This window comes from Gouania willdenowi, chromosome 1 (assembly GCF_900634775.1).
Source record: "Gouania willdenowi chromosome 1, fGouWil2.1, whole genome shotgun sequence".
NCBI lineage: Eukaryota > Metazoa > Chordata > Actinopteri > Blenniiformes > Gobiesocidae > Gouania > Gouania willdenowi.
In genome coordinates, this window is record NC_041044.1 from 2902264 (window position 1) to 2916442 (window position 14179).

The 14179-nt window shown below is 36.7% G+C and overlaps 1 protein-coding gene across 1 annotated transcript; it reads left to right on the top strand.

Annotated features, from left to right (window-relative positions):
- LOC114471336 (bromodomain-containing protein 3-like) lies at positions 1-12223 on the top strand. The gene is made up of 7 exons (XM_028460093.1): positions 1-69; positions 7399-7511; positions 7597-7875; positions 7961-8251; positions 10845-10973; positions 11335-11532; positions 11612-12223. Exons 1-7 carry the CDS (start codon positions 27-29, stop codon positions 11690-11692), a joined length of 1134 nt encoding a protein of 377 aa, XP_028315894.1. The 5' UTR covers positions 1-26; the 3' UTR covers positions 11693-12223.
- The last annotated feature ends 1956 nt before the right edge of the window (positions 12224-14179 follow it).

The window sequence follows — 14179 nt, forward strand, 5'->3', positions numbered from 1 at the left end:
AATCGATCGAAGTTTAACCTGTAAAGATGGACCAACAGATGTCCTCAGTGAGCAACGTTTGTGAACAAGGTGAGTTATGTTAATATTGTAAACTTTAATGACTCCCAGCGCCCTATGAGAGCCGGAGATTGGCACCGGCAGACCCCCGCGACCCTCTTAAACGGGAATAAGCGGGTATGAAAATGGATGGATGGAACTTTAATGACTAATTCCGTGATATTCCTGAATAATGTTAGGAAATATTCAGTGTACCCTTCGTTCTTTAGTTACTGCGTTTTAAACCCAAATCAAAATAACACATAATTAATGTGGTTATTATTTTGTTTTACTGACTTAAAACCAAAACAGAAAATTCAAAAACTAAATGAGCTGCATTTTTTTTATTGTAAATACTGCTTGTTTTTAATATTGTGAATTTAATTACTTATTCAGTAATAATCCTGAGTGAATGAGCTGATATTAGGGATTGGTGATATTGACAAAAAAATAAATAAAATAAATTATCCCGATAATTTCTGGTATTTATCACGATAATGATACACGATAAATAAAAACTATAAATAAAAAATAATAAAAAAATTCACAACTTAGTGTAAACAGGTTCTTTACAAACTCAAATAAATGTGAATACATCAACATTAGACACATTTAAAAAGGCTACAATATCTGCTGACTCAAAGAGTTCATGAGCTGATATTTTATGGAATATATTTGTGCATGTGGATCACTATTAGTGTTATTGTCATTCATTTATTTCCTCATTTGAAATAAAACATTTTTCTAAAAAATAAAAAGCACATGAAAAGCAAAAATAACTCCATGAGTGTTTTTACTGTTGCTAAATCTTGTTTCATTTATCTGATAATGAGTTACATAAAGTTATGATTGATAAATAACTGATTTCCTATAATTAAACCAGATCAAGCTGATGATTTAATCATTCAGTATATTTAGTGTAATAATCACAATATTTACATTAGTCTAATGGGACCAGCTTTGTCTGTGAACACGTGAAATATAATTAAAAAAATAGTGAATAGTGACATTAGTTTTAATGGTAACATTTTTTCACACAACGTGTGAGATGTTTAGTTTTTATCCTTTCATAGTAAAGTGTTAAATCTGACCATAATCAAATCAAAGGCTCTATGCAGCTTTATGACAGTAAGACGTGTTCTTTTTATTTGGTCTATTATTCCTTATATGGAGTGGTTAGCATTAGCTCTTAGTCCAGTCTGTGTGTCGGTGGGTTAGCTTAGCATAGTTAGCTTTAGTTGAGTTTCCAGTTCATAATCGTTGCTACAGGTTCATCTCTGTCTCTGTGTTTGTGGAACTTTGGGTGGATCTGACGGAGGAACTTGAATAGGTTCACTTTGTTGGATGGTTGTCTGGTTTTAACCAAGTAGTGGTCCATGATGTATCGCAGCTCGGCAGCTTCAGATAGCTTTGACGGGCAACACAGACAGACGGCGATGTGTGAAGGGGGCGGCGGCGGTGCACGGCAGGGCTTCCGTAAACAACGTTCCGCTCCAGAGAATAATAAGTGAACAACAAACAGGGGCAGTTTTGGCCTGTTGAACAAGTTTTTTTGGGGCATTCTTGGCTAAATTGAAGAACAAATGGCCCGTGGCCCTCGCTAATTTCCGACATGGGAATTTATCGTTTATATCTTGGGATGACAAATTCTTACCGGTGAGAATGTTTTTGACGATAAATCATAAACGATAAAATATCGCACATTCCTAGCTGATATTGTAAAGAGCTTTGGAACTACTTTGTCATAATGGCTCTATTTAAATCTTGTCCATTTTGACATTTAATATTTAGTCAGAATTGCCTAATTTTGCTACAATTGTGGGTGTAGTGGTTCGCAATTTTATTTAAATGAGGGTATCTTTCTGTGATGGTTTGATGTAAACATTGAGCAGATTCCAGTTTGTAGCAGAAAAAAACATCCTAAATGTACAAAATGTGTCCCTCACCCTCTGTATTGATCTTTTTATCCTACGTGTATTTTTATCTGTTTTTATCTTGTTCTGTACAGTGTCCTTGGGTGACCTTAAGGCTGCTTTTAAATTGAATGTATTATTAATTTAATAGTAAGAATAAATCACTGTTATCTTTGAGCATGTGTGTTTTGATTAGTACTGTATCGACCATAAAATGGGTGAAATCAGTGTTGCAAATAAGGTTAGGTTTGATGATAGTCGTCCACTGTCACACAAACTGGTTTAACCCAACTGTCAATCATAGTCATAGCGCCACCTGCAAAAAGAAATCATAGACATTATATTTGCACAAAACATTGCAGGAAAGTTTGTGATATAATCCTTGAAAATGGTCAGCTACGTCTCAACACTTCCCAGGGCTCGAGACTGTGACCAAAATGGTCGCATATGCAAGTATATTTTCAATGTCTCTCTCCGCGCTGCAGGTGAGGAGACGGTGCCACTCACGTAACTTGGCTGCGGGTAATGCAACAGTGAATGAGCCAAGTATAGATACCAATGTGATACTTTGGAGTGTGCGCTCACATTGAGAGCAGCGGTTAAAAGGAAGAACGCACTGAGCGCAGTGATAGAGCGTAAACACTCATCAGTATCATCATGGAGGGACCAGAACTGATAATCTATGATGCCAGGACAGTTGTTCAGATGTGGTTCTCTCAGGGCAGGGGTCTGCAACCTGTGGCTCTGGGGCCTAATATGGCTCTGACTCTTATGTAATGGCTCCCTATAGCTTTAAAAAAAAAAAAAACTGTTGAAATAGTTACTTTTTACAGAGGCTATTAATGATTAATGACAAACAAAATCAATATATAACAATTTGTTAACCTAAAAATAAATCACGTTGTGCAATGACTCTAGTAAGATAACTAAACCAACAAAAACACTATTCTGGAAGAAAATAGAGATTTTAATTGTGTGGGAACAGATTCATTTAATCACTAATGTACAGGTTAAATATGTTTTATGTGTGGCAAGAAATGAGCAATTAACATGTGTTGATCACATGATCATGTGTTATTAAATTCAAGTTACTTTTTGTAGCCTTTCAAATACATTAACTAAAAAAAAAACTTCTTTATATAACATTGTGTTCATGTAAACTGAGATGTGTAAGAATTTGAATCAACCTATGTGTATATACAGTATGTGTATGTGGTGCAATAGCTCTGGTGGGTGGAAGTGGTGGTCCCACCCTCCGGGGGGGGGGTGTGTTGAGATGTAATTAAAATTGGAGGGATTAGTAGGGCAGCCAGAGGTGGGAGTGCCGCCCCCGCGCCACTACTTAGTAGCACAGGCGATTGGTTTACTGGAATATCAAGCATAGTCAGGTCTCCTAACAGACACAGATTTGGAGATAAAGGAATCCTGCAGTCCAAAATGGAGGACAGTTTTTCAGTGATTAGAAACCAAAACTGTTGAACTGGCAAACAAAGCTATACGGCATGTAAATATGAATCAGCTGTTCCCTGGGTGCACTGAAAGCAGATGTCTGTTGGGGAGAAGCCCATTTTATACATTTTCTGTTGGGTAATGTAGGATCTGTGGAGGACCTTGTATTGAATTAGCTGAAGATTAGTGTTTTTAGTCATCTTAAAAGTATTACAACAAATTCTGTCCAGAAATCGGTGTTCATGGTGATTGACAGTTCAGTTTCCCTTTTAGCGATTGGAAAGTGATTAGAGTTAGTGTTCAAGAGTGCTCTGTATACTTTTGAGAGTTTTTTTGTTTCATATATATGGCCAGTTCTGGAGGTTGTAAGGTGATTAAATCTATTTCCGTATTTTTCTTAATTGTCTCTGTTACTTGTAAGAAGAAGAAAATTACTTTTATTTATATTGAATGTTTGGGTTAGATTGTTATATGTCCTGAGCTTATCATTTTCGAAGAGGTCTTGGAGATGAGTAATTCCGCTATCTTCCCATGTTTTTAGATAGAGCGGTGTTTTTCTGTTTCTAAAGTCGGGGTTGTGCCAGATTGGAGACAACATGCTAGTTTTTAATTAAACATTTGTGATGTCCAGGGCTTTCCACCATGCAGTCAGGGTGGAGGCAATCAGTGGGTTTTTAAAGCAGTTATGACGTTTGAGGGTCGCAGTGATAAAAGGGAGATCAGAGAGTTTAATATGTTTGCAGTCTAACTGTTCTATTTCTAGCCAGGTGTTGTGGTATTCTTTTGGTTTTGTTTGTTCTGTTAAATATAAAATTTGGTTTGCTAAGTAATAATGCGTGAAATTATTTTTTTGAAGGGTTGAAAGGCTTATTTTGGGTTTTTCATTCCTAGCATAGAATTTTGGAATTGCAGAATCTAATCTTTTGAACCATTGCATTGATGGTTTCATTGGGATCATAGAGAACAGATTTATTTTAGGTAAGATTCTCATTTTAACTGAGGCTATTCTGCCAAGGAGTGAGATGGGGAGATTGTTCCATCGCCGTAGATCTTCTGTGACTTCATCCAACAGCGGATCTAGGTTCAGTTTAATTAATTCATTTAGGTTTGGTGATATATTTAAGCATAGATATTTAATTGTATTTGTGGGGGAGGGGTATTGTGGGTTTTGGCTTGCCGGGTCCTATGAATTTTTTGTTAATGGAAGGACTGATGATTTTGACTAGTTAATGGAATAGTCTGATCATTTAGAGAAGCTGTTTATTAGTTTAAATACTTCTTCTAATGAGGATTGGGGTTCTTCCAAATAGAGTAAAATATCATCCGCATAAAGATTAATTTTATGTTCTGAGGTGGATGAGTGGATTCCTTTAATAACAGAGTTCTGATGAACAGCTGCTGCGAGAAGTTCAACAAATATTGCAAACAGCAAAGGTGAGAGTGGGCAACCTTGTCTGGTTCCCCTCTGCAGTGTGAAGCTTTGGGATGTTATTTTGTTTGTGGTTACTGAGGCCTTAGGTTTAGAGTATAGGATGGAGATCCATTGTATGAATGATTGTCCAAAGCCAAATTTGCCAAGGACAGCAAGGAGGAATGACCAGTTGACTCTATCGAATGCTTTTTCTGCATCATGACAAGATTATTGTTTTCTTTTTAGAGTTCTGTGCCATGTTGATCAAATTAAACAGTCTTCTAACATTGTCTGTGGAGTGTATTTTTAATAAATCCTGTCTGGTCTTGGTATATAATTGTATTGTATACTACTTTCTCTAACCTGGAAGTGAGTGCTTTGGAAATAATTTTTATGTCAGTGTTAAGAAGTGAGATGGGACGGTAGCTTGAGGGTAACATGGGTTTTTTTTTGTCTGGTTTAAGAAAATAATTTAATGTTTGCTGTATTCATGTGACCTCCGACATAACCTTTATTGTTAATCTCTGTTTTTACTCTGAAAAAGAGCGGAGCCAGCATTGACCAGAAATGTTTTAGGAATTCAGAAGGGAACCCATCTGGACCTGGTGCTTTGCCTGTTGACATGCTATCTAAAGCATTTTGTAGTTCTTGTAAGGTTAATGGTAAGTCTAAGGTGGTTTTCTGATCTATGGTGAGCTGTGGTAGGTTTAAGTTATTGAGGAAGGTTTTAATATCTTCATGGTTTAAGTTCTATGAGTATAAATTTTGATAATAATCATGAAAAACCTTATTAATGTCCTGAGGTAAATTTAAAGTTTGACCTGAATTATGAGAAATTGCTGCTATGAAATAGTTTTCTTTGTTGTGTTTAAACTGATTTGCTAAATATTTGCATGATTTATTATTGTAGTCAAAGGTTTTGTGCCGTTATTGCTGCAAAATAAAATCAGTTTTTTTTAGATAAAATGATTTCAAGATTAAGTTTTGTATTTTTGAGTTTTTTCCTTAAAAGTTCAGACGGGTTAGCTGCGTATTCTTCTGTAAGTTTCTTAATCTTTTCTTCAGTTGTTTTTTCTGCTATCTGTTCCTGTTTTTTCTTATAAGAAGAGTATGATATAATCTTCCCTCTGATGACAGCCTTGCCGGTTTCCCAGAGTAAGGACGGTGACACTTCCAGAGAATTGTTTGTTAATAGAAAGTCCTCCCATTCTTTTCTTATAATTTTACCAAATTCACTGTCATTAAGTAATGAAGTATTAAAGCGCCATAGAGAGGATAATTTCTGATTAGAGTCACACTTCAGGGTGAGGGATATAGGGGCATGATCGCTAATAATTATAGGATGTATTTTAGAGGAAATCTTATGTGCGATAGTTTTATTTGAGAGAAAGAAAGCAATTCGGGAGAAGGATTTATACACAGGGGAGAAGAAGGTGTATTCTTTTTTAGTTGGGTTGTTCAGTCTCCATATGTCTCCTATTCCAAGATCATCCATTTAATTCATTAATACTTTAGCACAGGGGTGCTCACACTTTTTCAGCATGTGAGCTACTTATAAAATTACCAAGTCACAATTTTTATTTATTTTTATTTTATTTATTCAGTTCATTTCCGACATGGTTGCATTCACAGAAATTCATTTGACATTCAGAGCAAAATCACATCATTGATTTTTTTTTTTTGTCCTTTTTTTGTCCTTTTTCATGCCGGAAAGGGCGACGGAAAAAAGCATTATGCTTATCCAGATCCGTCCCCTAATTTGAACACAGATAATTTTACATCCAACCTCGTTTCTTCCCTTTTTTTTTTTTTTTTTTTTTTGTCCTTTTTTTTGTGATGTGTTCTCGTCTGCAGTCATTGTTCCTGTTGTTACTCCTCTTCACTGTCTTTTTCCTCCGTATTTGATCTACCCCAGATCTACCCACCACAAAAATGCAAAACATATATTTCACATATATTTATTTTCACATATATTGAGGATTCTTTACATGTAAAATGTATGTTGATGTACCTAGCATAACCGCATGAGCTAATTTTGCACAACACAACGAAATTAACTGAGAACATTTTTTGTAATTACCCGAGTTTACTTTGATGACTTGCACAGAACTGAATCAGTGAGGGATGCATAGTCCGGACAGTAGCTGCTGACAGCCAGCTTCAAGCACACTTCCAAATGTTCATCAGTCGTGGTGGAACGGTACTTGGACTTAATGATCTTCATGTGGGAAAAGGCTGACTCACATAAATAAGTGGAGCCGAATAATGCACATTTCCTCATGTTGGGTTACTTTACCTCTGTGAGTAAGTTCCAGAAATGTCCATGAGCTCTTGACTTCAGCTCAATGTCGGCTTGTAGAGTCAAAATCTCATCTTCCACTCCAGAAGAGTTCAGGTCAAACAGAGTTTCAATTTTTGATGCGAGAGAAATCGTAAAAGTCAGAGATGAAAGTTTGTTGTGGTTTGGGAGGGCGATAGATGAGTACTATTGTTGCTAAAAAAGGTTTTTTGCAGCTAAAAACCAGACTTTCAAAGGAGCCCTTTTAATAAAGAACTGCACTGATAGTCTGTTAATGTTCTGTGTTGCAGGTTCTTCACAGGTATCAGAGGTGGTTGTGGAGCAGAGAGCAACGGTCATTCCTCAGTTTAAAAAACTTAAGTACTTCATCATACAAACTGACGCTCAAGAGAGCAGTTTAAAGGTAGGAAATCTGCTTTTAAAATGTCAGATTTCAATGTTTCTCTACAGAGTACCGATATTTACAGTATGTCATTATCACTTTACAGATAAGATTTAAAAAATGCTTTACAAACGGTTTGAAGAGGAAGCATGACAACTGCGTCAACTCAGAAAGTGGAAGACCCAACAAACAGCCAAAAAAAGACCTGCCCTTCACCAAGACCAAACAAGCCAGAACACCAGAGGTTGCTGGTTCTTCACAGAGATCTCTGATGTCAGAGGTGGTTGTGGAGCATAGCGCAATGGTCATTCCTCTTGACATTCCTCAGTCTCAAGCACTTAAGTGGTCCGCCATACAAACGGACACTCAAGAAAGCAGTTTAAAGGTAGGAAATCTGCTTTTAAAATGTCAGATTTCAATGTTTCTCTACAGAGTACCAATATTTACAGTATGTCATTCTCACTTCACAGACTTACTTTATGAACCGTTTGAAGAGGAAGCGTGACAACTGCGTCGATTCAGGAAGTGAAAGACCCAACAAATTGCCAAATAAAGACCCGCCCTTCACCGAGACCGAAAGAGCAAAAACACCAGAGTCACCAGAGCCACTCTGGTACTGCAGCAACATCCTAAAGGAGCTGCTCTCCAAGAGGCACCGTGGATACGCCTGGTCCTTCTACACGCCAGTCGACGCAATCGCTCTTGGACTGCACGATTATCACCACATCATCAAAGAGCCCATGGACCTCGGCACCATCAAGGTTTGACCACTCCCCACAGATGCACTGACATGCCCAGCTGCCCGTTTACTAGGGCTATGCATTGCCATGAATCTGACCATACAATTCACGGATATAATATATAGACCTTTTCGAGATTTGCGCCAATGCTCCTTCTGCCCCCAGCAAACCCCATGTATGTATATGTCGCGATATATCGCAAAATCAGCAATTACAAATTCCACCGTTAAAAGTACAAAATGGTATAAAATACAATCTATTTCATTTTTTTTAAGTTTCAATAACAAGTAAATGGTAACTACGGTAATTCAAGCTCAAATATCAAAAACAAGTGGTAGGTTTATCAAACTGTTAAATTACAAAAAAGTTTCAAAAAAGTTAAACTTTTGCTTCTACAACACATACTGATTCTGTTAAGTTCTTAAATTTTTTAAAACAAGAAAAGTAACCACATACCATATTTAACAGCATATAGGACACTATTTTTTTCCTTGTAAGTTGAGGGTGCGGCCAATGCGGCGGTGCGCTTTATGTGTCAATTTTTCCATCAGTCGCACACGTGTCCAGTGAAAGCAGGTGTCAGGAGGCAGCATATTACTGGCAGTCCCCCTACAGCGGAATGAATGAACTGTAAAAACCAGGGAAAGTGATACTCTCAAAGCTTTAATAACAGGATGGAGGCGTCATGGTCCGCAGGTGTCTGATCGTGGAGGGAAATTGTGTGGGAGCAAGTGACAGCAGAAGTCATACATCTGTTTAATATTTGTTTTTATTTATAGTATATATAAAATAATATTGCTGATTGTTTAATTAAATCCAAATCAAATACCGGTAATAAATTGAAGTTTGGGGAGCGGTGCTGGTATGTATACATTTACAGTGGGAAAAGCGTATAAAAAGTACAATAAGGTTTAAATGCAAGATAGCTCTGCCAGTGTTTCATAGAAGTTAATAATAAACAAAGGAGCAATCACACATAGGTTGACAGCTCACGTAACTGACACACACACACGGAGAGAGAGAGAGCGAGCGAACGAGCGAGCGCTGAAACACTCCGGATTAAGTAAAAATCAGCTGGTTAATGATAGAAAGAAACAATAAACAGCATAAAGTTGCCAAATAACCATGTTGTTTGTTCAGAAGCGATCGTATCAACGTGACCGCTGCTGAGGCGATGGTGCACTGGGGGCGGACGCAGCACTGTATCAGTCTGGATCCAGAAAAATGTGACCATAAAAAGCTATAAATGAACTGATATGCAGACGTGGAGCAGTGAGGATGAGACTTTGTGGAGATGGAAACTCATCCTTTAAAAATGATCAGAATACACGAAATCTCAGTTAAAGAGAACGCCAGCCTAGCAGCCCGCCTACCTGCCCGTTCTGATTGGCCCAGTCATTTGAAGGGCACCCAATACAGTGTGGCCTTTGTCACGGAGCAACCGTTACGTGAATTTGTCTTGGAAAATTGTTAAATTATTGGAATGCAGCCAATAGGGATGTAACGATTCACTCAACTCCCGATACGATTCGATTCACGATACTGGGTTCACGATACGATTCTCTCACGATTTATTTTACAAAATGGGACTGTAGTCAAATTTTTTTTTTGGGAAATACTGTACTATTTTCCTTTTATTTTTCATTGTCAAAAGAATTCCTTGATAAACTATTCAAAACAATGCAATTTAACTAAAAATAAATCTTGAATTAAATAAATAAAGGAATAATACAAATGAAAATGAAGCCTATTAATTTAAATTCTGGTTCTATAATAAACAATGCAAAACTGCATAATAGTTATTTTTCTTTTAAAAGTGCAACTGAAAATGTATTTTGTGCCTTAACAATTGGACTTTAAAAAAAAAAAACCGTGATTACACTGATTTACGTCATATTTGTTTGGACCAGCAGAGGGCGCTGGTAATACAGTGGTCGGTTGGCATGCAGACATCTTGCAGTGAAGAAGAGAAGCTATGCTAGCAGACAGAGCTAATAGAAAAACGTGACTTTTACAGAGATTCAAGTAATATTACAGATATTCTTTCGGTGCTTAAGGGGTAATGAATCATTTATTAACATATTTAAGAGTAGAAGGCGGCCAGAAAGAAACTATTAGCAAACTCCGCCCGCCGCCTACACTTGTGGATAGCGCCCCCTGCTGGTTAAAAAAAAGTACTGCGAATCAATTTTCAGAAAATCGATATCAACCGTGATACCTATGAATCGATTTTTAACTGCCTTACGATTAATCGTTACATCCCTAGCAGCCAATAAAGCGGGGTGTTTAATAGCCTGAAAAATATGGTACATCTATATAGTGCCCAGTATGTTTTATGAAAATAAAGTGCAATGAACTTTCAGCTAAAATGCATTGAGGAGTGAAGTAGTTTAACAAGGTCTGATGTTGTTCACTGACACCTAGTGGACGGGAGTTTACGTGCTATGCATATGTAAGTGCAATTAAATGTTTTTTTTAAGTTGAAAAACATTATTAAAAAAATTAATTTGCATTATTTTTGCATTGATACGATAATCACTCTGTGAAATATTGCGATATGTCACTGAATCAATTTTTTCTTCCACACCTAACGTCTATTGTTTATTTTCCTCAGAAAAAAATGGACCAGCAGGAGTACGCAAACGCCCAAGACTTTAGTGCCGATGTGCGACTAATGTTCTCCAACTGTTACAAATACAATTCTCACACACGTCAGGTGGTCTACGAGGCCAGAAAACTTCAGGTGGGGCTTTTCATTCATTTATTCAAAATCTAAAGGTACAATTTAATATAGCATTTCTTGGCATGGCCTATAATTTTTTGGAGGTAGATTTATGTCTTTATTTCTCAATCATAAAAAATTACCTTTTCAAGAAAAATAAAATCACTTCAATCAAAGAAAAAAGTGCTCAAATGCAATTATTTGAGTCTCAACATCATTCTTTTTGCATTCGAACGCTTTTCTTCTTTGATTTTTTTAATGAAGTTATTTTTATTTATTTATTTTTTTAAATTAAACAATAAAGACACAAATCAACCTCCACACAGTTGTAATTGTTTTCATTACTTCTTAATGCTACATCATGCATTTGTTGTGTGAACAGGAAGTTTTCGAGGCACGTTTTTCAAAGGTTCCCCGAGACCCCGAGAGTGGTTCCATATCCCAGCAGCCGATCAGCACAGGAACAGGAACCGGGGTTGGAACTCTTTCTACTTCATCAAGTTGTGACGGCGACAGCACCTCAGAGGAGAAAGGATCGTTGGGGGAAGGTTCCAGTGAGCTGGCCGACCTAAAGGAGGAGGTTGGGAACAAACACGGATTTCATATACGTGATACTTGATAACCAGTTTAGATAACTTGTGATCTTTCTGCCTCTTTAGTTAAAAGCTGTTGAACTTGAGCTGAAAAAACTCTCAAAGAAGCCTCTGCCCAAACCCAAGAAGGAAAAGAGAAACGGATAGCCAAAGTTAAAATCTTCATAATCCAAACTGCTGGCTTTCTTTGTAGGTATGTGTGGTGGAAATCTGCAGGATTGCCTTGGAAAAATAAAACTGTTGGAGCTTCAAGGCACAAAGTCACATCACAGAGGTCCCAGCGTCTGTTGGAGAGTTCCCCGAACAATAAGTTGACTTCATCTTTTATAGAGAGAGAGAGGGGGGGGGGGGCGTAGACAAGATATCAGTCACACTATGTCTTGCTTCAGACAGATGAGGAGTTGATTGCGTCTTCTTTCAGACAGAGAAACAGATGAATTCTTCTTTCCTTATTTACAAACAGGGTAAAGTGAGGGTTACAGTTGCACAACATAGTACAAAGGCTTTGTGGTTTGAGACTGATTATTGCTGATCTTCTAACAGCTAGTAGAAGACAAACCCAATGAGAGGATGTAAAGTGTAACACAAGCAAGTCAAACTTAGAGCAATGTTCACATGAATAAAATACATTTATAAGTAACACTTTAATTTTGCATCAACATATGCTTCTTTAATAATTCCAGCAAGTTAATTTTGTCTTCTTTTTGAATAAAAAGTTATGTAAATGTATATAACAAAAAATGTGTTTAATGTGTTACTAATAAACAAAATATGTGCACCTTTTTTATTAAAAAAAAAAACACATCAAGAAATAACTTTTTAGAATAATTTTATACCTTATACACTTTAAGGTTTCATTTAGTCAGACACATTTTTTCAGGAAATTTACTCCTTTGATCTCACTTTGATGTGTCCTTTGATGACGCCTCCTGTCGCCCGATGGTCTCATCTTCCACAAGGTTCAGTTCTGGGACCAATACTCTATACATTATATATGCTTCCACTAGGTAACTTTATCAAAGAACATAATGTAAATTTCCATTGCTATGCAGATGATACACAGCTTTATCTCTTTAATGAAATCAGATGAAACTCATCAGTTATTAAAACTCCAGACTTGTCTTAATGACATCACATCCTGGATGAGTCACAACTTTCTCCTTCTTAATCAGGATAAAACCGAAGTGATTTTATTTGGTCCAAAACACCTCAGAGATAAATTATCAGAGTAAATAGTGTCTCTGGATAACATTACTCTGTCACCTAGCAACCACAGTAAAAAACTTAGGTGTTATCTTTGATACTGACTTATCTTTTAACTCTCATATTAAACAAATCTCAAGGACAGCCTTCTTCCACCTCCATAATATCTCTAAAATCAGGAATATCTCGGCCCAGAGTGATGCTGAAAAATTAATCCATGCATTTGTTACATCTAGATTAGATTATTGTAACTCTCTACTGTCAGGATGTCCTATTAACTCACTAAAAGTCTCCAGTTAATTCAGAATGCTGCAGCTAGGGTACTAACAGGAGAGAACATATTTCTCCAGTATTGGCTTCTCTTCATTGGCTTCCTGTAAAATCTAGAATAGAGTTTAAAATCCTCCTGTTAGCATACAAAGCTCTACATGATCAAGCTCCTGTGTATCTTAAAGACCTGTTAGTGCCCTATTGTCCGGGCAGAACACTCTGGTCTCAGTTTGCTGGTGTACTGGAAGTTTCTTAAGTATCTAGAAGTAGAACAGGAGACAGATCATTCAGCTACCAAGCGCCTCGCCTTTGGAACCAGCTCCCAGTCTTAATACGGGAGGATGCTACTCTCTCCACCTTTAAAAGTAAACTCAAAACCTACTTATTTGCTAAAGCATATACCGTATAATAGCGTTAACCTAAACACTAGGAAAAAAGCTCTGAACTTAAAAATAGGAACTAAGATTATACAGTAGAACAACAACATTATATTCAAACACGATCCACCATCTACACATAGCTGCAATGAGATGTCAACCAAATACATTGAACCTTTTAAAGTACGTGTCAAACCCATGACTATTGCATTTTCTACTCTAAGTACTAGTTTTCTTTAAACTGTTAAACTCTTTGTTTTTTAGTCTTTACAAAAATCATTGCTTACTTTTTCAATTTCAACTCATGCTGTAATTACTAATTTTCTCATTTTATGTTTGTGGTCTACACTAAATCAGGGGTTCATTTTTGCTTATTTTTACCATTTTTCTGCAACTGCACCAAACTTGCCATATTTTAACCTATTTTCATCATTATTTCTTACCATATGTTTGCTCCTTTAATACATTTTTGCTACATTACTCTCATTTCTGATACTCACATTTCAATGCCTTTTCTGCACATTTTTTTCAACTTTCAAGACAGTTTCAGCACTTATAAACCTTTTCCACCACTTTTCCTCATAATGTCACATATGTTGACCCATTATTGTCATTTTTAACCTCTTTTCACCATATTTTCACGCTTATTTTTGGCAATTTAACCACATTCAGCATATGTCATGACCATTATTTGTAAGTTTAAACTCATTTTTTCCAATATTGACACTTTGAACCCATTTTACCACTTTTTCTGTCAGTTTTGTCCCCTCGAATTTTCAACTTT

Bases quoted from the DNA above. Each gene is read 5' to 3' on its own strand.
- LOC114471336 (XM_028460093.1), top strand. From the start codon at position 27: ATGGACCAACAGATGTCCTCAGTGAGCAACGTTTGTGAACAAG. The intron at 7,512-7,596 runs GTAGGAAATCTG...ATCACTTTACAG, and splicing joins CTCAAGAGAGCAGTTTAAAG to ATAAGATTTAAAAAATGCTT. The intron at 7,876-7,960 runs GTAGGAAATCTG...CTCACTTCACAG, and splicing joins CTCAAGAAAGCAGTTTAAAG to ACTTACTTTATGAACCGTTT.